The following is a 26124-nucleotide window of genomic DNA, read 5'->3' as shown; positions in this document are numbered from 1 at the left end:
AGTATGACACTGAATGTATTTAACTATGGGACCTTGAACTAAAGACTGAGGAGAAATCTGGACCCCGTGGCTGGACCAGTTGGGAACCACTGTTTTGGACCAAATGATAAAGTGAGAAAATAATCTGCAGATGAATCTGTTAAAATAGAAAATGTAAGTCCTAGTTGCAAAGCTGGATTAATGGATGCATTACAATAAGAATCAAGAGATAATTCCACACATACAATGGTAGCAGGAGTATCCAAAAAATACAAAACGCTATTTGGGAGTACTTTTTCTTTACACTGTTAGAACAAGCATCCTGAGCACATTGCCTGTAAATATGTCTTGATTTCCTTCTTACTTTCCTACTACAGACTTTCCCAACTGTAAAAAGAGTACGCCGAAGGAAGAGCAGTTACGAGCTGTGAAGCACTTAACCCCTTTGTTTTGCTACAGCGCTCATGTGTAACAGGAGGGGAGGAGGAAGGGGGTGGTGTTGGTATTTCAGACAGAGACAAGCAACAGAGATCAGATTGATTGAGTTACACACGCTACACTTGCGTCCTCAGCTCTCGGCGGCCTGCGTCTAATGGTCTTAGCAGTAGGCGACAAAGTGCTGTTTTGTTCCTGCTATTGTGTGGATGTGAATGGAGCAAAGTGACAGACGGGCTGCCCTGAGAGAGACGGAGTGCGCACAGCACTCAGACCTGCAGCTCTGCAGCTCTGCTACTGTGCAGATGCTTGGGAATAATTGTTTTCACAACGTGTGTTTCTATGAATAATATTAAAGAAATTATTTAAATAAAAGTGGTGATTACCTGCAGTGTTTGACCTGCAGACGAGCAACTGAATGCAACAGTCTGGTTGTAGTTTTGCCGTGTACTGCTGCATGGCTGGCTCTGGTGTTTGTCACAGCTTGTTTTGGTTTGATTATAATTCTTAGGTGGCCCCGTTTTTTGCTGAATCCACACCTGAGTGCGCAGAGAGATGACTGGCAACAAAACATCACACCCCGAGGGGGGAAACCTGTGTCAACATTGTTTTTCAACTCATTTTGTATCCGTCTGTTGTCAGCTGTTAACACACAGCATCAACTGCTGCTAAACCGTGCCCCGATTACTCACTGCTGCTACACCTGTCAAGCTCCCAGCTCTCACACGACACAGCTTGCAATTTACAATAATAACAGGGGGCGAGCTCCAGGAGAAATTATTTGTAATTTTTGAAACAATTCGTCTTTTTATTTCAGACAGAGGTAGACAAAAGCAGGATTCTTATTTCTAGTCATCTGCTGTGCGATCTGTCTCTAGTGGAATCTATCATCTGTGGTTAGCTAGCTAATTAAACTAACATTAGCTCCACGAGTGGGTGGAAAACGTCATTTATGACTTTTTTTATTGTTTCCAACCAACTCATTTTTACAACAAGAAGCATATAAAAGTGTCTTAAATATTTATTTGATGGCAACATACATGAATACGGCTTGCTAGAGTTTTAAACTTCCCGACCTCCAATAAAGAGCAGAACAAAGATGCTAACGTTAGCTTACACTCTATTAGCATCAGGAGCTGCTTCCACACAATGTGGGAATACTACACAGTGGATGTGCTAGTTGTGAACAGGGCTTTTTTAAGGTAACTTGGACCCCAACAAACAAATTTTGTTAACACAGGTAGTTATTGATATGCTTCTTGACCTCAAAGTAATGTTGGGCTGCTACTGTTGGTAGTTAGCTGGACATGCTAATGAGTGCAGATTACATTAGGGCAGAACAGGCCTCCAGGAAAACTACTTAGCCTTGTAGCAAACTGCAAACAAGGTCAGTTATGAATCTTTCCAGTCGGAATTTTTGAGCCACGGTGGTTTTATTTTTCCTCAAGCCGAGAAAAGTGATTAAAAATGTGTGACTTTATCACATTGTAAAGTCCATGAGCCAAGCTGGAACTCCCAGGTGGGGCCAGCAGGAGAAACATTACTACCTAGTTATTATCGGAATTATCGTTATCGTTCGTCTTTTTTGCAATAGTTTGTGTTTTTATAGTTCATGGATAGTTATAGTCAGTTATAGTTTTGTAAATACTGGAGGAGAAATGTTGAGGAGGTCTGACGAGGGACAGGAGAGTCCCGTTGAGATTTGTGGATGAGGAGGATGGATCGGAGGAGACTGGTGGAGTGTAACAGTTAGTCATCTCAACCACAGTAAGTAATAGGCCTACAGTTTGTATGCACTGGATATGCATTCCCAGCTTTATTACAAAAATGTTTTTCAATATCTAGTGTAAATTTTCTTATTGGCTCGTTTTATAATCGAGAATCGAAATTGTTGCCCTCGGAATCGGAATTGAATTGAATCATGAGGTGCCTAGAGATTCCCACCCCTAATAAAGAGACCTGGATACAGCATTGGAGGGATGACGTTTTTCTGTAGGCCGATGCTAAAATTAGTATCGCCCTGGTTCCCTCTTTGAAAAAAGCCTATGGGATTTTTCCATTTATTTTGGGAAATAAAATAAGCTCTGTGGCAAACAAACAGTTATGATACTTGCACATTTTGTTCAGCAAGATAATCTTTATAAACGAACACCACTTTTAGGATTTTTGAAGCCTAAATACAATTGGCAGAAGTAAAAACTAACCTTAGGCTATAAACAAACTGCACCAATGTCGCATGTCTTACGTTGCAACCACAGAGTGGCTGTAAAGCTGTGTCTGCATTATGCCATTCTGTAGTCTCATTTAGTCAACTTTTTTTGAAATACATAAAAGCTTTGAAGTAAACTACTGGGGTATCTACTAACTACTTTCTGTTGCAGAACAAATGTGAAAGTCTCTTAAGCTTGTGTTAACTACAGAGCTTATATTAGGAGTCTAACCAAAAACCCATTGACTTCAAGATGAGAGAACCGGGAGTGCTGAAATGCTTACTCATTGCCGGGTTTTAGGACTCATTCCTGAGGCACTCTTATTACTCGGATGATCTGAGCTGCTTTGGCATCGCTGGGCCCAGAGCAAGCACACTAGAGACTTCTGCCGGCTGAGTAGACTACTTCCAGTTTAGTACCCTGCTGCATTGAACTGGGATAAAATGGTTTGATCCTGCAGCTCTTCTAGACTGCCCAAATGTTATCAGACCAAGTGGCTTAAATCTTGATGGTTAAACAAGTCATTTTGCAGGGCTTGTGACACTCAAAAAATTGTATCCACTGATTCACAGATGTCTCTTTCACAATGTAAGACTATTAGAAAAGGTCTTTTGGGGACCGATGGCATCATGTGATGGACTCAGGAGATGTAATTCCACTGTTTGCCCACCATGAAATTCGGCTTCAAAGCCCAGTTCATGTCCTGGGGGCCTGATGGGAGCACACACACAACTTTATGAAAGTACAAGGTACTTTCATTTTGTTTTAATTTTGGCGGCCCCTGTGAGCAAAGCTGGTAGTGTTTTAATGAGCACTTTGGCCTTTTGTCATTATGATCTTGATCCGGCTAGCGCGTTAATTTGTTTTGGAAGCAAGTGAAAGATTGACGCAACTTGTTTTAATAAAATTTTTCTTTTTTAAACGGCTGTTTTCAGAACATATACTGAGAGATGGATGTGATAGGTGAGGTAATGTATCTATTTGTGACTGTGTAAGATTAATAACAAATGCAACAATGGTTAAAGTAAACTTTGTTTTAGCCACCGACATAAATTCATATACTGATGTAAAACCACAGCCATAACCATAAAATGTATCATCAAAAATAAAATTCTCCGTGGCGTCAGTGGCTTAGTGGTAGAGCAGGCGCCCCATGTACAAGGCTGTTGCCACAGCAGCCAGGGTTCGACTCCAGCCTGTGGCCCTTTGCTGCATGTCTCTCCCTCTCTCCCTCCCCCTTTCACACTTCACTGTCCTATCAATTAAAGGCAAAAAATGTCCATAAAAATATCTTAAAAAAAATAAAAATAAAATTCTCCATAGAAAAATCTCCTCCCGCTTCCTTTTAACTTTCTAATGCTGGCACAGTAAAACTTTGCCCCAGGAAAACGTAAACAAAGGCTCCTCCAGTAGTGTGCTGCAAATCATTTTGGCTGATTTTGCGGGGAATCAGACACAGGGACAGACATTAGGAACAACTATAAACACCAGTCTTATGGCTGGTGGTCTTGTTTGCTCATGTAGGTCATATCGAGGCGTTAGTAAGTAAAATGACGTGTAGTTGCTTTAATGTAAAGTTCAGTTAGCTGTATGCAGGTCTGTGAGGTTAGACATTGTTTTATTCATGAAAAAAATCCGGGTCATGACACAATGCGTCTGAAAACAGTGCTTAAGAATTTATATACTTACGATAAAGTGCTCTAAACATATACAGAAAAAGATCTCCTCTTTTATTTTCACCTTTTTGCCCCTGACCACACCAGTCTAGAGGGGATAAAGAAGAAACACAACAAAAGACGGGAATGGTTTCATATATATTTAGCTGAAGCTTGCTTCCCTGAAAAAGAAAAACAACCCTCTTCCCTCAGTTTTCCCTCTCGTTTTCTCCACGCCACAAAATTACAATGTGCAAATTCATAAACGTATACGCTGTTTTTGCACGCTGGAAATAAACACAACGGTCGGGAGAGAATGTTGCTGCAGAACTGTAGTGCCGTTTGGAGCAGCTTTTTTTTTTTTTTTTTTTTTTTTTTTTGAGTGGAGGAGTGGGTTCGGTCCCCAGCTATTGTCTGTCTGTCTGTCTGGCTTTACTCAACCACACACTTCCAACCATGCCACTGATTACTAGTTTAGAGTTGCACTAACTGCTGTCTGGTCCTTTGGCTAACCTCTTAAGAACCTGGTGGGTGTGTGTGATCCTGTGTGTTTGTGGTGCACTCCGTTCATGCATGTCTATGTTTGTACACTGCACAGTGAAAGTATGTGTCTTTATTTGTGTCTTTGTGTGTTTATCTGCGTCCCTGTGCTTGTTGACTGTGATCTCGCGGGGCCTTTTTGTGCTTGGGAATATTTTTTGAGGTATTTTGGGGAGGTTTTACCGCCATCTTGTGATGTCACTTCCCTTAAGCCAGAGCTAAAGGGGAGGGTCAGAGTGGTTTGGGTCAGGTGGCGGCAGCGGCCAGGGTCACATATCCAAAAGCAAAGCTGATTTACTCACCCATTGTAGCCCAATTATTCTCTTGCTGTGGTTTTCTTGCTCAGTGTGTGCGTTGGCATGAACGCTCAGTAAAAAACACGAGATGATGCCACATTACAGTGAGTTATCTCCGAGGGATTCAGGAGTAAGGAATGTGTTACGGCTTCCAAAGGGGCACGGCTGTTAAGCATGATTCAAATTGTACCAAACAACACGGCTGTAAGTCAGCACTTTGTAGCTCTTTCATTCAAGACTCGCTCGCCTGTCTTTTCTCTCCCGCTCACTCAGCCTCGTCACACACATACTTGCGTGCACACACACACACACACACACACACACACACACACACACAGACACACACTTTTCTTCCTTGTGGTGCATACTTGTGTCAGGTGTGCTCTGTTTTTCCAGTCAGGGTAGAGAGGAATCTGGGCCGGGGTCCAAGCTGACTATCAACAGCACATTGCCAGAGCCCGGGACAAGAAGCAACACATCCACTCCATCTTTACTCCTCCTCCTTCTCCCTCTCTACTCCTCCCCCCTTTTCTCTCCTCTCCTGATCACTGGAGCATTGTCGTGCTGTATTTTGGTCTTTTCATTCCTCTGTTTGTGTGTTTTTGTCCTACTTTTTTGTCCTACTTTTATACACTTTCTTCATTTTCATGCACTTTCCTGAAGTTTTAGTAATGTTGCTCAGTGTTTTTGACTGGAGAAGAGGCTTTTCTTTCCTTGCTTAGGGGGTGTGTTTATTTTTTTTTTTTAAATCTTATTTTGTGGTGTAGTTCCCATCTAACAGGGCTACAAAGTGGTCACCACCCTGAAAATGACACTGCTTTTAGCTATCTGAATTCCTGTTGACAACACCAGCATCAGGCTTGGATGGTATCTATTTATTCATACCTTAAGTGGTGTAGCGGTAGTTGATGAGGTGGGTGTACTACTAGGTAGGTGGGTAGGTTATTAAAGAGGAAGTGGGTTTACTCTCTTATCTATACCAGTTGCATTTTGGCTAATAGGTTGGTATACTGTCAATGGCCAGAAATAGAGCTGGATATACTCTGTATACCTGGATATACCCTGTACACACTCAACTACACCTTTTTTCATACCTACCTGAAATTTCACTGGGATATACACAAGCTTTATGACGGCATTTATGTGCAGCGCTACCTAAACCCTACGTTTGCTAGCTCCCCTAGCATTTAAAGCCCAATAAATAAATGACCAACTCACAGAAAAACAAGAAAGGGAATATTCTTTTTCCTTATTACATGAACAAATACAACCATACACCTACTGAAATCAATTTCCTCTCTTTCTTTTTTTGTGCAAATAGTTTTGCTAGTTGTGCACTTTTAACTTTGTGGCTCGTGTAGTCACTTTATCTTTTATATTTTCTTTCGTGTTGTATAATGCCCTTGTGAAGCACTGTATAAATACATTTTCCTTACTTATACATTTACTTACTCTTTCACAGAACTAATACTAACATATTTCTTTGTTAGCCTAACCCACTGTAAGATCCACTTCATTCAAACTCGACAGAAACAAAATAAATCTCACCAAAACCGTCTTAGTTAGTCTTGTTAGTTGTTTAGTTAGTTAGTCCACTGTTCCAACAATGACTAAGTCTGTTTTGGTCAAAATAAACTCACAATTCTCTGAGTTAGATGTGAAATTATGTCGTTATTCCCTGTGGTCTCTGTCTGCCATTGTGGTCTGACTATTTACAGTCCTCTAGCGTTACATCCACCGCTCACAGTCGCCATATCTGCCAGCTCAGCTGCCTGCTCCACCAGTAGTGACTGACCTCTGGTGGTGCGTGATGTGTACTACACACAGTGCATCCTCGATACAGCCTCTGCGTATTAGTTTAATAGGAAAATTAGCATCTGCATCTGTTTTGACAGTGTTGAAAATCATACTGTAGGGATTTCTCAATACCCTGGTATAGAGTAATATTATGCCATTAGGGCTGGGAACCACCAGAGTCTCTACCATACGATATTGTCACAATACTTTAGTCACGATACAGTATTATTACGATTTTAAACATGTTGCGATAAGTCATAAAATATATTGTTTTGTATTTGCCAACATCTCTTCTATCTAATAGGATAAAGTTTTCAGTCTGTTTATCTCACTTCAGGTTTGTTTTTTTGCAGCAAAATGTATGTAGTGTGTGTTGAAATGGCAGTTGATTATATTAATTAATTAATTAATTAATTAGGCTACCTAAAGTTTTATTTGTATTTGTAATATTAATAATTTATGTAATGAAATAAAATCAATACTTAGCACTGTGTGACGATACGATATTGCCACACAAAAATATTGCGATACTTCTACGATTTTTTCCCCATCTCTGTGTGATACCACTTAAGCCTGACCAGTACTATCCCTCGGTGTCCCAAGTTTTAACCTGCGAGCAAAGTTTTTTTTTAGGTTTGTCTCTTAGTGTTGCTCACAGTATGTGTGGTATGATACAGGTGTGACTATATAAATATATTAAATATGCTTGTGTTTGTGTGCATTCTACTTCAAAGCTCCGTCCTCATCACAGACATGAAAGCTAAGAACTGATGACTAACCCAGTCATGTGTTCAAAGTGTCCTGTCTCAACCTTAAAACCACAGTGTGTGTGTATGTGTGTGTTTGTGTGTGTCTTCCTCATAATGTTGTGCTTTTGTTGCAGTAATTAAGTGTTTTATAAGTTTCTTATCGACAACACAAACTGGCATTTTCTGTTTTGTGGTCAGTATCTGACAAACAGTGGAAGCATGTGTGCCACCACCACGTGTGTGATCTTACATACTACTACACTGTACACTATAATGTCTGGCACTGTGCTGCTGTCGGGCCGAGAGAGAGGGAGAGGGGAGATAAAAAGGAAAGGAAAGGCCTCCCACACAGGCAGATATGAGACTTAGAAGCTCCATTAGTTCCTCAAAGCCAGCTGCCGGGTTCAGATGGATGTCTGCGCTGGGCTGTTTGATGTCCATTCATCCATAGCCTCACATCTCTGCCTCTGTCTCCCAGCTTTGCCCGACGCTGGGCCTCATGGGGCTGGAGAGAGCGCAGCTGCCATAACTATAGGATAAAGCTGTCTGCTACTGTGTGATTCCTGCCTCAGCTAATATCGCTGCACCGCTGCTGCTGCTGCTGCTGCTGCTGTTATCACTGGTGATTCTGCTGGCCTCGTCTGTTTTTTGTTTCTGCTTGTTTATCAGAGGTGGGCATAGTGATAATATGTAGAAATATATTGTGTGGGAGGGTTTGATGGGAAGAATGTTTTCTGATTAGAGCGCCATTTAGTTTTTGCATTCCTGCAGCTCAAATGTGAAAGTTTGTATTCAGCCTTTTTTCCCGAAAGTTTCTTGTCATTAACCAATCCTCCTCTTTTCCATGTCTCCCTGCAGCGCCTGCTCATCCTCCTCCTCCTCATCGTCCTCCCCCTCCTCTCCGGACATCTTTGGGAATGGGCCAGCGCCTTGCCAGGGTGCATCTTTCCATCCAGTGGCGTGGCTGGCGTCGTGCGAGAGTGAGGAGGGCAGCAGCCAGGTCATAGAGCCTGCCCACCCCTCTCTCCGCTTGCTTGCTCCCAAGTGACTTTTGACCTTTGACCCAGCCGTGACCCACAGCCAGCCATGCCCTTCCGGCTGAAGCTGCGGCGCACACGGCGCTACAACGTCCTGAGCAAGAACTACTTTGTGACACGGATTCGCCTGCTGGACAGCACTGTGATTGAATGCACTCTGTCAGTGGAGAGTACGGGACAGGAATGTCTGGAGGCGGTGGCCCAAAGGCTGGAGCTACGGGAGGTGAGGAGGACTCTTTTATTGTCTGACCCATGTGCATACTTTTGTTGGAATGATGTACCAGCTGATATTTTTGGAGGTTTTTACTTGTTTAAGCATAAACAATGTTTACAACATCTCGTACATGTTGATATCTCTGTTTCTGTCTCAATTCTGTGATAATTTTTTTATTCAAACACATAAAGGCAAGTTAGTGGAAGGAACTGCCAACCGTGCAGACATGTGTATCAAAGTTATAGTGTTGAAGTTCTGTTTTAGAGGTACCAGGAAACACAGTTGTGAGGTACAAATTGACATTTTGAGGGCATACAACTGATCTAACTGTAAAGGTGTTGAATGCTGATATAAATATCAGCTGTTGTCAGCTTCAGCACGTAAGTATTACGATTAGCTGAGGTGGGCAAAATGGAACAAAATCACAGTATATGTAAATTTGATGTTTATTAGGGATGCACCAATTGTTTTAATCAATTCCAGGCCAATACTTATTTTTAAAATAACAATTTTGCCAAAACCTGATACCAGTACAGTTTTTTTTAAATTTATTTTTGTTATTTGTTATTCCCATTTTGTGCCAGTGAAACAAAGAAGTCTTCATTATACAAAATTAACATAACTGTTTCAGTTATTTAGTAGTTCATTACACAATCTTTGAATGAGCACAATTTATTCATACAAATTTATTACACAACCTTTAATATAACCTTGTTTTACATGAAAAACATGGATATAAACAGCTTCAAAAGCCTTCTTATGGTATATAATGTATAATTACCTCTCTAATATCTATTTAATAGTGCTGTGAAAACATCAACAAGTTTCTCCTTTAAACAACTGTATTTATCCAAGTTTTTCACCAAAAACTACATTTTATAAGATTAAATTTGAACATATGACAAAAGTTTTAATTTGCCTTAGCCCAGTAGTCATTTTTGTTGAATAGAGCTCGAATGCATCATCATATTACTCAATACAATCACCGTGAGCTGTTAGTTAGCTCCTCCTCCTCCAGGCCCCCAGGAAGTGCGCAGAGCTTTGAAGCCAATTTTTTGTTGTGGCCCAAAAATACTTTTTCCCTTGACTTTCATGGCAAAAAAGACATCCTGTAAATTAGTGGATTATTTTTTTTCTAGCATCACATACCCCAAGATATGACTCATTTTATCCCCATTAAAGTTAGTGGAGCGCTAAACCGGAAGTAGTTAGCTTTGCCAGTGGAAGTCTTTAGTGTGCCTGCTCAGTGGATCGTGCAGTGTGGAAGCAGTGCTGATAATCTGAGTTATTTTATATGCAGCAGTTAAATTATCTTGGCTTCCGTGGCTGCACCACTGAGCAACTGTCATAGAAATGAGCAGGGTCCCTCCTTCAAAGCTGTATCCAGGTTTCTTTGGATTTGGTGTACACAGTGTAGCATTATCAGGTGAAATATAGGGTTAGTCCCCCGACAAGTTGATAGTGAGTTTACCGCATCCTTTTGTCCTGACAGCATCCCAAGGAAGATCTCTGTTAGTCTCAAACGGGTTTGCTATTGTCCTCAGGATGACGGGACAACGTTAGTGATTGAGCCCTCCTTTTTAGCCTGTGCAAAACTGATGCAGTGCAACAGAAAAACATCGGCCACCGCCACTGGTAAATGTCATCCTGCTGGCAGTCAGCAAGGCGAATATCGGCTGATACAGATGTTCGGCCAATAAATATGTGCATCCCTATCCAGTTTTTGGCCAATATAGGAGATAAAAATACCTGAAAAATCAAAGTACTTTGTCACCTTGTTGCAAAAATCATATGAAAATTCAATATTGCCGGGAACGCCCTGCTATTTGATGTAAAAGATTGTCCACAATGCTTTAATCCACATATAGTAAGGGGAGAGTGTATTGTAAAATATCTGACAACAGACAAATGTTCTAATCACCTATTTGAAGCATACACAGAAAACAGCTTGTAAAACACTGACTCTCACACTTTCACACATTTGTAAATGCATTGTCAGATTGTATGTGTGGGTGTGTGTGTGTTTTTGTGTGTGTGATGGCCACGCGTCTCCCCCCACACCCCGTGTGTGTCTCCCTGCCCTCTGCTGTCTCTCTCCTGCAGGGTCCTTGTCTGTCTCTAATGAAGCGTGGCTACCTCTGTCCCCTTTCCTCCGCAGAAGAAAGAGATACTGCTCATCCCCCTGTCCCACTTCACCCCTCCTGTCCATGCTTTCTCTGTGTGTTTTCTCTCTTCCCTTTCTTTTTGTTCCCCAAGAGTTTAACCACCACCTTGCTTTGTACCCGTACAGGTATGCAGCTCGTAGCTCTGCATGGGGCTTGTTGTTTGTACGTGGACTTGTTTTGTGTGTGAAAGCGAACAGTTTGTTCACAGAACGCAGAAAGAATGTGTCTGTTAGGTTGACGACTGATTGAGTTTGATGAATACGTGTGTTCAACTGTGCGCCCGCGCCAGCTGGAGCTGCTGACAACGTGACAGAGAGGGGCAGTGAACTTGTGCGTACTCACATAGTGTTGTGGTATTTGCCAGGTGTCAGTGATGTTATAAATAAGGCGGTGTGACGCCTCGGCTTCAGCCGCCGTCTGCCCCCATGCATGCACGGCATCTCAGGACTCAGTGTGTACGTCTGTCTCCACCTGAGTTTGTTGTTTTCATCTTTAGTGCTGTACCTGAGGCCTTGAGTGTGTCTGTTTGCACGTGAGCAAAGAGTGTTGGTGTAAGTATGTGTGTGTGTGTGTGAGCTCTTGCAGCTGCAACTTTACAACTTTCATTACAGCAGAGTCAAAGCATGCGGACGAAACAGGTGTGCTTACCTCTTCGTGATATCACACTCACACACACACACACACACACACACACACACACACACACACACACACCAGTGAAACGTCACTGTGTAATTTTAAATTACATGGTTAGCTACTAGTGTGGGGGCTGAATCTGCAAAAAGAAAATAAGGTTTGACAAACACTGTGAGATCTTTATTTAAAGGAAGAGTGTGTAAACAACCAGGTTAAACTTCTCCCGGTTAGAATTCCTTCAGTGTTGATTGTTCAGTAGGTTTTAAGCGGGAGCCAAATTATCCACAGAGGTCTCTTCCTCTCCAAAACAACCGGACTTGGTAAAAATACTGAATACAGCACTTTCACGTTACAAATCAGTGTTTCTCCTACGCTGTTTGGCACATAGCAGGTGGGCTAGCACCTGTTAATAATGTGTGCTCACCTTGATCCAGAGGTTTAGGCGGTTCTACTAGGAGTCAAATTATCCACAGAGGTCTCTTCCTCTCCAAAACAAACGGTCCAGGTAATTAAAACAGGTGAAAACATGTGAGTAAAGCAGTGTTTTGTTCAGCATGTCAGAGATGGGCTGCTAGCCAGGTACCTGCTATATGCTCATGTTTTTCTTTTCTCTGATAACTAAGATCCAAACATTCAGGAGGTTTTTACTGGGAGCAGAATTGTCCACAAAAGTCTCTTCCTCTCCAAAGAAATGTACCAAGTTATTCAAACGGGTAAAAACACTGAATGAAGCAGTTTCACGTTACAAATCAGTGTTTCTCCTCCGCTGTTCATCAGATCGCAGATGGGCTAGCACCTGTTAATGTGTGCTCACCTCATGTCTGATCCAGAGGTTTAGGCAGTTTTTACAGGGAGTCAAATTATCCACAGAGGTCTCTTCCTCTCCAAAACGGTCCAGGTAATTAAAACTGGTGAAAACGCTAAACAAAGCAGTTTCACATTACAAAACAGTTGTTCTCTGATGCTGCTAATGCATGCTCACATTGTTCTTTTCTCTGATAACTTAAGATCCAAACATTCAGGAAGTTTTAACCGGGAGCCGAATTATCCGCAGAGTTCTCTTTCTCTCCAAAACAAACGTACAAGATGATTCAAATGGATAAAGCAGCTTCGCATTTAAAAAATTGGTGTTCTTCCAAAGCTCTCGTTGTAGAGGAGTTTCTTGCTAAGGTGGCAGACAAGAAAACCTGAATGGCCCTATCTAGAGCCAGTGTTTGGTTTGTCCATTTTGGGCTTCTGTAGAAACATGGTGGTGCAACATGGCAATCTCCATGAATAAGGACCAGCTCCCTGTGTAGAGATAAACAGCTCATTCTAAGGTAACAAAAATGCAATAATTCTTATTTTCAGGTGCTTATACACTAAAGAAAACATACTACTACATTATTTTCCACTTCTACAAATATGTCCCTCTAAATACTACACACTTAACCTTTACAAGACAATCTCTTATGCAGGTCAGGGGCCTGTTTCACAAAAGCCATTTGTGAGCACTGCTTACACACAGACTGCAAATGGCAGCAGTGTCATGTTTCACAAATGACTGTCTCTTCCACATTGCAGATAGATTTGCAAGTCTTACAGGGCTCTGGCGTGCTCATGCATGGGCTTCAAGTTCAGAGTTTAATTTGATGAATGAAATGTGTCGAAATGAAAGTGACAGGGAATGATCTTATTTTGCAAATCACAGGATGTTTAAACCTGCCCCACATCCATAGAAACGGGCTTCTTTCAGGATTTATAGCCTGCATCTGGAATGTCTGAAACACCAGACATTAACAAACCCTCACAAAGCAAATCAGTATTCACAGTCCAAGTCAAGGTACTTGCTGTTCCTTGCTGTCTAAACTGGTTACAGCACTTTCCAGCTCACTCACTCCAGTGTGGACCAGTGTTGTAATCAATACAGCATGTTTTATATGAAGCGTTTCATGGGAAAAGTTCGTAATAGGCGAGAGACTCAGTTTAGATTTAGTGAGATAGGATTGTTGCCTGTTTCTTGTCTCCCAGGATAATCTCACCGGCACTGTGTCCGGTCAAATATTTACGTTTAATAGAGTTAACACTGCTGACGTCAATGGTTTGATCTGATTTGAAGGGAGAAATATGCACTTGTTGAATTTCAGCTGCTTATTAATCTCTTTGCTCTGCTCAATTATTCCCAGTGTCTTTCTCAACTTATTTCCCATTTCTCTCCTCAACCTACTTCTCTCCATCCCTACAAACCCTCCATTTCCCATCATGATACTTTGTTTCTACCATTTACCGCCCGTTCCTCCATCTCCCCCTCATCTCCTTAAGTTATTTCTTGTTATCTCTCTCCACCCAGCTTACGCAACCCATCTTGTCTGTGCTTCCTTCTCATCCCACCTCCACATTCCTCTTTACTGTCCTTCTTGTCCTGTTGTTTTATTTTCAGTCATCTCCATCCCTTGACCTTATACACCACACTGACCTCCTCCCTCCTTCTCTTCTCTCTCCCGGCTCCAGACCCATTACTTCGGGCTGTGGTTCCAGGGAAAGACCCAGGCCCCGGCGCATCGCTGGGTGGAGCTGGAGAAGCCGCTGAAGAAGCAGCTAGACAAGTTTGGCAATGAGCCGCTGCTCTTCTTCGGAGTCATGTTCTACGTGCCCAATGTTTCCCGGCTGGAGCAAGAAGCCACCAGGTAATGAATCTCCAAACTCCACTTAGAGTATGTCCAACTGTCAGACACTCCCATCAGGTTATTTCATATATTTTATATTCACTTATAACTTGTAACATTCACTTATCGCACACAAATTGACAAAAATGAATTTGTGTGCGATGAAGCTTTGATGATACACCTGATCACAGACGGGCAGTGTTGTAGTCAAGACCACAAAGTCATAACCAACACCACGATCCGTACGTACTTGACGATCCGTTTACGTGACATTAGAGAAAAACGGTTTATTGTGTTAATCCGACTAAAACCGGACCTTTTTTTAATTAATTTTTTTTTTTTAAGATATTTTTTAGGGCATTTTTTGCCTTTAATAGACAGGACAGGTATGTTTTTTGAAAGGGGGAGAGAGGGGGGGGGATGACATGCAGCAAAGGGCCACAGGCTGGACTCGAACCTGGGCAGGTGCGGCAATAGCCTTGTACGACAAAGTTGGACTAACACACCCAGATTATGCGACTGGGAGTCGAATTACTCCTGCATGTCTACAGTCAGTCGGACCCAAACTGGCCGAGGTGCTTGGCGGATGCCCCACAGTGTCCGCCCTGGGCTTTGGCCTGGAAATTGCATAGCGTTAAATGTGTAACAGAAAAAGAGGCTGGTAACAATATAGCGAAATCTACACCGAGAGCTGTGCATTTCTGGACGGATGAAATGTACAGAGCTGTAAAGTTGTCCACCATGGTACCACTTTGCTGCTAGCTAACTGTAGCTAACTTGTTTGGTCTGTGACATAGTAGGTCAACTGGAAAAAGATCCAGTACTGACAGTCTGAAAGGGTTATATTGCCACCTATTGTAGCGTAGTCAGACATACTTAGGTCAATAAATCGATTCGCCTCCTGTGCTTGTATACTTGGACAAAGACAATAGTCCAGTTAAATGACCTAGTCTAGCTATAACCATAGCTTGACTTAACTGTGTGTGTAAACGTACTGAAGTGTATCGAGATGGTGATGAGACCAAGACTTTAAGGGCTTGAAATCCAATACCAGTCCGACTCCCCCTCTGCATGCAGCATGACACACTTGCGATAAAATGTGGAACTTGCAAACTGGAGGCACTTCTGAAATTGATCTAAAAGATCCACATTTCCATAAAACCTCCACAGAAAATAAATGAACATTCCTCTTCATTACCGATTATTATTCATTACCTCCTTTATTGCCTCACTGTATTGATATGTGTATGTATAAGTGAACTGTGACAAATGTCTTGTTAAAATAATCAAAAGACATTGCATAAGTTAATTTCATGATTCGGAATTTTCCTTTGTTTTCTACGAGCCAACAAATGTGAACAAACTCTAAAGAGTGAAAATCAATTTAATCATCTTTATTCAACACAAATTTTTGCACAGGCAATTTTGTGATGTCCCTACAGTTGTGGTCTAAAATCTTGAGTCCTCTTTGAGACCGGGACAAGGCCAAGTGAAAATGTGGTTGAGTATGAGACCTTAAAAAATGTGGACTTAAGACCTATCAAGACAGATCTGGAGTACTACAACACTTCAGACAGGTACAATTACTGTGATTCCAGATTTGTTTTTTCAGCAGTGTATCCACTCATGGCTGTTTGAGACAACCAATCAGAGCTAAGCAGGTGTGACGAAGAATGAGCTGTCATTTCCCTGCTTAGCAAGACAGTCAGTTACATTCATGAAAAATAGTGATAGCAGCAGGCTGATTGTCAGGCTAAGGTATATCTGTGCCATCAGCAGCAGCCATTTGTGTGTGTATGTGTGTGTGTGTGTGTGTGTGTGTGTGAGAGAGAGAAAGAGTGTGAATGAGCATGTTAGCTAGCTGTGAAAAGGGCATCCAGGGGTCAGTGTGTAGTGGACAGTCTGCCATCTCAGATTCCTTCTCACACTCAGGTCTGCCTCGCACTGAGCTGGTGAATTTGCGGCTTCTGCTTCGCTGGATGTGGGAAAGGTCGATTGCAGGTCACAGCTTGATGTTTCGACGCCAGAGTTAGCTTTAAAGCGTATGCGTAAGTGTGAGTGTGTTAACCATTTACGCTGTTGAATTTCCTCAGGCAGGAGTGGACATGCTGTTTCTGTGCTTACATGGAAAATAACGAAATCATCATGTATCAGTGACGGGCCTGGTACACTCGCTCTGTGTGTGTGTGTGTGTGTGTGTGTGTGCAGGTTCGTTGTACATAAGCCAGGATCTGCTCTGGTAAAGGGATGGTATTCCAGGAAACCCCTGCGGGCTTTTATGGTGCGTGCGTGTGTGTGTGTGTGTGTGTGTGTGTGTGTGTGTGTGTGTGTGTGTATGGGGGTTACGGGGTTGAAGGGGTTATGATGGGGCCTTCAGGGCAGTTTAGGGAACAATGGTCGCCTCTTTTTCTCAAGCCTCCTCTCTTTCTCTTCCAATCCCTCTACATAGTGTCACCCCTGTTCCTTTTTTATCAAGAGCAGATCTCCACATCACTCCAGTCCCACATTTTTATTTTTTTTCCTTCATCCTCCTTTTCCCTCTCCCTCTTTCTCTTTTTTTGTTTGTCAGGAATGTTGGCACAGCCGTCCAGCGTAGGAGGCGGACCACACATTCCTCCCAGCAGAAGTGCTGGGGGTAAATGGGGGGGGGGGGATTGTCTGGTTTACAAAACACACACACATACGCACACACTCACTCACCTCACACACCTCACACACTCCCCCCAAGAATCCTCTCAGAAGCCAGCTGCAGCCCTGTCAGAAGAGTTAGTCACAATACACCACATTGTAAGAACATACACGCTCCCTGAGGCAAGCTTTCCTAAAAGCCCTGTCCTTTTTTTTTTCTCCACATCAAGTTGAAAACAATCTTCACAACTTTTTTTGATGAAGTTCAAAACACTTCTTTTTATTACCCAAGCCTAATCAAGGGTTTAAAAAATCTATAAAAGCATTTTTTTGTGCGTATACCGTCTGCACTTTCTTTCGAGAACATCAATCAATGTGATGACAGCTACGGATAACAGCCCTCCTTTTTTTTAAAAATGCAGATAATTTATTGAGTTTAGGTTGATTTGGGTCAGATCCAGCGAAGCAGATCTTTGTTTTTCCTACACACCTGGTCTGATGAAACGGGGGGGAGGGAAGGTCTGATGAGGCGGGGTGGCGGGAAGGTCTGATGAAGCGCAAGGAGGGCAGGATTCGGAGAAAGAATGACAGAGGCAAAGAGGAAGACAAGTGGGGACAGAGAAAGTAAAAGTTTGGCAGGAACACTTGGCTTCGGGTTTGTACCTTGTTATTTATGTGGTGTAAAGCTCGCTGCCCGCATGTGTTTCTTCTGGAACTTACACATATTTATGTGTCTGCATAGAAACGTTTGTGCTTGTGAGTGAAAACAGAGTAGGAGTGAGTGGATTTGGTTTTTGGGACGCTGGCGCTTTGGTTTACTCTTTCACAAAACTCTTTTTTAGGAAGTTTTAAAATTAAAATGCTACATCATATGTTGTTGCAGAGCTTAAAATAAATGTTAAATTCGCTACTAACTGAGATTTAGGTCATTGGTTTAACCGAAATCAGGTTTTAGGAAAAGAAAAGACAGATTACTTAGCTTTATAAACAAATACATCTCAACTTGTCTCCAGAAACCAGAAAGACAGATTGTTGACTCTGCCTCCTCCGAGTAAATGAGATTTACTGAGAAAGTAATGTGAGTTTTATAATGTGGTCAGGTCTTTGAAGTTCAGTGTTTGACTGATGTGTAATCTGATGCCAGATCTCCCTCTCTTCCCGTCCATCCATTCATCTGTTTCTCCTTCCCTGTCTTCCTCCCTCCATGCAGCTGTGAAAATTACCCAAAGCAGGGGGCTAAAGTGTGTGTGTGTGTGTGTGTGTGTGTGTGTGTGTGTGTGTGTGTGTGTGTGTGTGCTTACTAGCTACTCATTCACACCAATAATCTAATTATCAAGCAATAAGGCAGTAATGTAAGAAAGCTGGAGCCATGTAAACATCATTCTCTGTTATATTAATGTACTTATACTCTACATATGTAGTCAGATAATGTAATTGTACAATTTAAGAGTTTGTGCCAACACACATTTCAGTCCAATTGCCTGATGATGCATGCCAAAGATATTTTCCTTGGCAAAATGTTTTATTTTGTTTCTCTCGTCAGCCCTTTATCTCCCAATGCTGTCACAACGACGATCCCTCATTATGCTGCCTTTGCTTTTTCATGCAGAACTGGACAACATCAGCATAATGCCATTCCAGAATGTGATTTTAGATGAAATGCTGATGTTAAAGAAGCAAAAGAAACGTGACGTGTAACATAACAGTGCTGGCGTCTAGTGTGACATCAAGACCACAACAAACATTATTTTCATTGTCAGTTAATTTGTTGATTATCTTCTCCTCATGTGATTAGTATTTTGGTCTATAAAATGTTGGAAAATGGTAAAAAATAAAAATAAAAAAAATAACGTCAGTGTTTTCAAAAACCCAAGATAATGTCCTCAAATGTTTTCTTTCACCAACAACACAAAGATATTCAGTTTACTGTCACAGAGGGGTAAAGAAACCAGAAAATGTTCACATTCAAGAAGCTAGAATAAGAATTTTTTTGATTTCTTTCTCAATAAATTACTTTAACCAATTAATTGATTATCAAATTATTTGCCGATTGATTAAACAGTTGAGAACTAATTAATTAATCAGTTAACAGTCAGCGGGGCAGCACTTTCTAAATAATAACAGTATTGCGTGACAGTAACGATCATTTACCATCCCTGTTATATGGTAGTTGATCTTGTCTTCTGCTTTGAGGGTAAGGAGCCCCTGGGCGTCTGGGCATTTTCAATCACTCTTCGTCTTTGTTTTTGCCACTAACTGCTACAAGCTGCTTTTTAAATCCTCCGGTGGTGATTGGCACACAGAACATGTCCTTGAAATGTCACTCCCATCATGACATTACTTGACATTAGAGAAAATCAATTTATTGTGTTAGTCCAACTAAAACTGGACTTTTAAAATACATGTAGACATGTTAGTCTGACTCAAATATGACTAAATTGAATTTTTCACATTCGGACTAACACACCCAGATAATGTGATTGGAAGTTGAATTACTCCTGCATGTATACAGTCAGTTGGACCCAAACTGGCCGAGACGCTCTTGAGCATGCTCCACAGTTTCCGCCCTAGGCTTTCACCCGGAAATCTAATAGCATTAAACACATAACAGAAGAAGAAGCTGTTAACAACATGGCGAACTCTACATTCAGAGTAGTGCATTTTTGGACAGACAAGGAGACGCAGTTCATGTTGTGTCAGCTGAAAAAGTAAAATATTTTAAAAGACATTGATGGGAGGAAAACAAGGAATGATGACCCGTTCAAATAGTGTTGGAACAGCTGGATGACGTTCGATTGTTTGGTCTGTGACGTAAAAGGTTAACCGGAAAAGGTCCAGTACTAACAAGCTGAAAGGAGGCATATCTACACCTATCGTAGCGGACATACTTCGGTCGATAAATCGAGTCCCCTCCCTTGCTTGTGTACTGGGACAAGGACAGTAGTCCAATTTAATGGCCTAGTTGAGCTATAACCGTAGCTTGACCTAACTGTGCATGTAAACGTACCGACTGATTCCGAAAATACGAACTTTCTGATGTTTAAGTGGCATCCTTACTAAAACTCTTTGTGCATAGTGTATAGTGTTGAAGCTGATAGAAACTAATGCTCCAGAGCATGGCTTTAGATGGCCACAAGGATAAACCACAGCAGCCAAAGACTGGGTTTGAAGTTGAGCACTGGAGGATGACCTTTGACTTTGTAACAGAATCTGTACGGCGCATTTTTTTCTGCCAGAGTGGCCCTTTAGGCTGCCCATGTCAACATATAAATCAGAGTAATGTCCTACTCATGTTACTGGTCACAACCAAATTGTTTGGACTGCTTTGGTGTGTGTGGGTGTATCATCCAGAGTCGGCTGCACCATGTCTGACCCCTGAACTGCATTTTGTACTGATGCCAGACTATACCAACGAATACCACTCATCTGTAACTACATATCCAGTACCACCTCTTTCTATTTTCCTCTGAAAATCACCTCTGTGGATTTTACATCTTGCAGAAGGTGTGTGTGGTTGAAGCCTTCTGTTCCTTCTGCCTCACTGATATGAAGGAGGGGCAAAGTGGCCCGGAGAGGGAAAGTGAGAAACCTAAACAGAGAGCTGTTGACCGGAGCGAGGCCAGCTGGCCTCAGCAGCCCCCAAGGCTAACAGCACCAACAGCCTTGAAATCCTAGCATTGTTCAGCTAGTTATCACTAACACACACACACACACACATGCACACACACAGCTGTACTCTGTTGTGTCCCTTGCTGATTCAACACATTTCAAAGTGAAATCCTCCTGCCTCCCACACAAGCTGTCTGGACCCATCCAGGGCCGAGGGGGTGGTCAGGGTCATACCACTGCAGAGGTGGAGGGGGGTTGGGGAGGGGTTGAAGCATATGTACACACACATTCATGCATGCATGCACATATGCTTGCAGGCTTGTTGTCCGGGCCACTTGGACATCTGGCAGCGTGTCTTGAGCAGGGCTTGAACATGCGTGGGCATATAAAGAGCCCTTTGTGCCTGTGTGGCTGCCTGGAGTGCCAGCAGAGCACTCTGCCATGGTGGAAGTCACAAGTAACTCTTAGTGAGGAAAAGGCTCCACCTCATGTTTTTGTGTGCGTATTCACCTGTTATTACAGCATAGTGATGTCATTCTGACATGCGTGCCAGGTGCGTGCCATCATAAAGACATCTTTGTGGACACGTGTCATATATTTAGCCTTACGAGGGGCCAGAACCTCATTAATCTGCCAAGTTTTATTATTTTATTGTCTATTTTAAAAACTCAAAAGAACAGATTTACCCTAATTACATAAACACATTTTCTCACTCACCTCGAGTCCATGCAGATAATTTTGGTTTCATTACCCCAGGCTTTGTAGATATGTGTCAGAGGTTTCTGCTCCCATCCCAATACAACAAAGGTGAATGGAATTTCAGTGCTAAAAAATGACTTACAGCTATATGCATACTTGCCAACTCTCCCAACTTTCCCTGGAGACTCCTGTTATTCATTGCCCTCTCCCAGTTTCCTCACAGATTCAAGATTCTGAAGTCACAGTTTTCCAGTATTTCTCCTGATTTATGACAAATGTTCAAGCGTTTTCTTTCCCTTTTTATTATAACAACCTGTTTCTCACACTGTGGAGCACATAGAAGCCCTACGACTCTAAAATTGCTAGTGTTCCTCTACTATTTCTAACCAGACACCAATACAGCTACACCAAATGATGTTTTGATTTTTTTTTTTTTATGCCATGCATGTGATACATAAGAGAGCTGCTCGCACCTCATCCTCCTTAGTGAGTGAGAAATATAGACAGAAATAGAGAGTACTAAGGGAAAGAAATACTCAAGCAAATTCCAGATGTACTAGAAAGAATAATTCCTGTTTCTTAGAGAAAGTTTTAAAGGGGCGTGGATTTTGTGAAGTCTGCAGTGTCAGTTTTTCCGATGAGCACAGAGGTCGCACTATGCAATGAAATTAATTATTGAAAACTGATTAATATGAGTTAATGCAAGAGTTTCACCCAAATTCAAGGGGTGGTATTATTCTGTATTCTTTCCTGAGAATTAAAAACTAAAAATATATTACATAGACATCCTCTTGCAGTGTACGTATTGTTTTGTTATTTTCAACCTATAAATAAGTAAAGGCCATCTCTGAAACTCAAAATTGTCTGGAGGAAAAAGACTTGTAAAAACTGGAAATTACATCATAGAGCTAGAACTAGAAAGCTTTTGTTGTTGTTGCATAGGATTACAACAAAATTAGTTGTGACAGTCAAGTGATGCATTCCAACAAATGACATAAAAACACAAGACACAGGACTTTCAGTGATTGATAAAAATGCAATAAATTAATAAATATAAGGGTCTTTAGATCTGCCAGAGTAATGGGAATGTTTTAGTGTGCTTCTTTTTAGCACAACGGTAAAGACAGTCAACCCTGTTACAAAAAAAGAAGCTGCAACTTCACAGCCTGATCTTAAGATCATTGTCTGCAAAGTATTAACATATTTGTGGACAGGATTGTCTTTATTTTTGAAATATAGAGACGTGAACTTCAAGTAAGTGGTTTTTCTCCAAATGGATGTATGTCTTCCTGTAATTGAATCCTTAAATATGCAGCATGTGGACTTTATATGTGGCCAGGATAATTTAAAGCGCAAACATTTCCCAGACCTCTGTCAATGTTGTTTTAAGCCGCATGCATTACTCAAGGCTCGTATGGCTTTACATTGAACTGACATTGAACTAAAATGTGTGCTAATGCAGACTCATTGTCAGGACCCATTTACTCACATTGCTGTTGAATATCTAAAAGCTAGTTGTTACAACAACCTAGACATCTAACCAGAAGTTCAGCCAACCAATCAGCCAACAGCTCTGTATAGTATATTTAAGTGATTATAGTATAATTAAATGGGACAAGCATATCAGAAGTGAGCCAGCAAGGCAAATCTAATCATTTATCTTGCCAGTAAACAAGAATTTTTGCATTATTCTACAAAATACTTCCCCAGATAAATGGCTAAATAACAGAGTCAAGATCTGGAAACATGATTTAGTTAATATATATGTTAAAGGTTTTGAAACATATAATCTAAAAATCTTCAACTCAGTAAGCAACTTTGAGTTTTCTAAGAAACTGTGCTTAAAGGGAAAGTTTGACTCTTTTTTAGTTGTGTTGTATAAGGTACTTATCCATAGCTAGTGTATTACCTACAGTAGATGTCAGTTGGCGCACCCTGGTTCGGAGAAGCAGACAGGAGTGTCGACATGCAAGCTAAGCAATGCACTGCTTTGGAGTAGACCAGCAGCTCCTGAGTTGACTGAGTTAAATTGACTGTTTTTGTCAATGGAGACTGGTGGCTTTGACGAGAGCAGAGATGGGGGACTAAAGCCGTCTTCCACGTTGGGAAGGGATGTTTCCTGCAAGATGAAATAGTGAAAATATTCTCAATATAACATACATTTAAACATATTTTTTTTTTTTTTTTTTTATCTGGCTAAAATATGTTTTGCTGCTGCCCCGCCTCCACGGCAGTACATTTCTTGGCTTATGTGGTACTCCTACCTGCCTCCCTAAACTTTGGGTGTGCTGACTGACATTTACTGTTACGTAATACACTGACTATGGATAAGTACCTTAAACAAGCCTGCTTCAAAAATTCTGAGCTATCCTTTTAAGTGCTTTACCTTGTCTGAGAATGGGGTGTCTACAGTTCCTTAAAAAGTCTTAAAATATTACCACCTTAAATGTAATTTAATAGTTTTAAGCCTTTGTATTTATCAGTCCACATCTCTAATGTTACAAATCTTATATGTTATAAAACCATCATTTTACTTAATACTTGCACTTACCTGTTTGCAAAATATAGATTGACTTAACTCCCTCTAATAACCATATTCCCACATAACCCTTACCTCTGCACAAGACCATATATATACTACTTGCCTGCAGTGCTTGCCTGTGATGCTTAAAAAAGTAAAATGTGATTTGTCCAAAAATCGGTCCGAAATTTGGTTAAAAAGTGTCTTGAACGGGTCTTTAAAGCATTAAATTTAACTGTCTGATAACCATAGACACCCTGGATAATTTATCTTGTCGACTTTTTGGTTGAACTAGTCACAACCTGTACACATATGCAGCCTTTGTTCAGGGTTCACAAGTGGACAATGGTTTTTTTAAAGGACTGAAAAAAAAAAGTTAAAAAAGTCATGTTTTGTGATGTTTTGTGGCTGTTTGATGTAATTTTGTCTCTCCCATGAGGAGCACCCAGAGACTTCTCTTTACTGCCTCTCACTGTCACGCTTTCACTTGTTCATAGTTATTTCAACAGTTTACCGTCCGCCTCTCCACCGCTGGCCTCGCGTATATATAAACACCATCATGTTGTTACCATTGAACCTCAGAATGAGAGCCAACCGCTGTCGACCTCAACATTTCCCCAGACCCCATACGGAGAGCGCTGGGAAAACATGGAGAGTTTGTAAAAACAAAAGTCCACAATCATTTGAAGGGTTTTTGTGTCCCGCGAGGCTCCTCCCCCCCCCCCCCTCCTGACCGCATCAAGCCCCTCCCCCTTGCTGCAGCCGCGGCGGTTGGGGTTGGCTAATTAGGGGGTTGCCACGGGAACGGAATGGCAGCTTAGCCAACGGGTGTAATGACAGGGTGAGGGAGGAGGGCGGGGTCAGATTATAGGCCTGGGAGTATGCTGAGTGGAGCTCAAAAAAGAAAAGGAGAAGTAGTGGGGGAGAGGGGGAGAGAATGTGAAGAAGAATATGACCATGAAAGATGTAAGGAGCATGAGGAAGGGCATGAAGCTCTCAAAGTATGAGGGCAAATTAAATGTTCAAAGGAGGATTGATGAGAGCAAGGTTTACAACTGAGATGGCAGAGGAGGAGAGAAAATTTAGGAAGTGAGGAATTCAAAAATGTGTGTGTTTGAGTGAGTGACTAAGCACGTATAGCTCAGCGGTTTCCACATAGAAGTTTGTGTACTCTGGCACGGACTGTTGAACGTACGCTTCAACTCACAGGCCTTTCCGACTGTGTGTGTGTGTGTGCATACGTCAGAAAAGGTGTCTCTCAGCCCACATTGGAAAGACTCAGCCAGTGGTCACCGTGGCAACAAACAGGAAACGGTGTGCGAGTTTTTACGCAGCTGAGCCCGGTCACCCTGACAATTCTCTCTTTCCTCTTGTGTGGCCGCTCCATTCTTCAAAAGACAAACATCCAGTTGGACCGCGGCTAAAAGTGGACAAAAGGAGCTCAGAAACTTAAGGAGCTCAGTGTATTTCAGCCTCTCGGTTTTGGGACTTTTTTTAACCACATTATGTGAAGGCTGCGAGTGGGCTCAACAATCTGAACTGTGTCATCATATCAGCTTACACTTGGCAAAACCACCACTGCCCAAAACCACAGTGTGCAGAGACCCCAGTTTGCCTCACACTTGCACAGCTATTATAATACTCTCCTTTTGTCCAGCTTGTGTTGCTCCTACCTCAGATTAAACTCAGTCCTCATTAGCCTCAAAACCATGAAACACACTGGCTGTTAGCTGAAAATTTACAAACCTATAAAGTCATATTGTTTAGCCCTTACTGGTATACATTTGGCATTCCTCTCAAGTCACAAATGAGTCACTGGTATTTCAAATAGAAGTGATTCACTCATTCCTCACTTGGATTCTGCAACAGGCTTTTCTGGCATTGTTTGAAACAGCTAATGGTGTTGCCAAACTGTCTTGACGCATACTTTCTGTTGCACAAACCAGAGGCAGAAGAATACGTCTTTCTGTGGTGTCTCTTTGGATGTTTGCAATCCTTCAGTTGTTAATGTGCAGCGCCTTCGGCACAGCTCTGCTTACTTTCTTGGGATAGATGTGTTGAACTGAAAACCCATCATGTTTTCCAACTCGATTTTATATAATTGGTGTTCAGAGACAGTGTGGCTAGTTGGAAAAATAACATTAACCACCAACCAAATTCTGGTGAGTTTCTGAAAGCTAATAAGAGTGTCTGTGCTGCCACCCACCTAGTCAGATGTTTTGTACAGTTCTGGTAGAAAGGCTGTTGTGTGCAGTTGGAGCAAGACTAAGACTCTCTTTGAGGCCTAACTTTGGTTAGATTGTTAACAT

The 26124-nt window shown here is 41.7% G+C and overlaps 1 protein-coding gene across 2 annotated transcripts in view; it reads left to right on the top strand.

Annotated features, from left to right (window-relative positions):
- LOC125897330 (tyrosine-protein phosphatase non-receptor type 14-like) overlaps positions 1–26124 on the top strand; it is a 62285-nt gene that overhangs the window by 9051 nt on the left and 27110 nt on the right. For both annotated transcript variants that reach the window (XM_049590571.1, XM_049590572.1), the window contains 2 exons: positions 8520–8921; positions 14204–14379. In XM_049590571.1, coding sequence (XP_049446528.1) covers positions 8748–8921; positions 14204–14379 — 350 coding nt within the window. In that variant the 5' untranslated portion in view covers positions 8520–8747. The remainder of the gene's footprint in view (positions 1–8519; positions 8922–14203; positions 14380–26124) is intronic.

Source organism: Epinephelus fuscoguttatus, linkage group LG11 (assembly GCF_011397635.1).
Source record: "Epinephelus fuscoguttatus linkage group LG11, E.fuscoguttatus.final_Chr_v1".
NCBI classification, from domain to species: Eukaryota; Metazoa; Chordata; class Actinopteri; order Perciformes; family Serranidae; genus Epinephelus; species Epinephelus fuscoguttatus.
The sequence above is the reverse complement of the archived record's forward strand: the minus strand, read 5'-3'. Positions and strand labels throughout refer to the sequence as shown.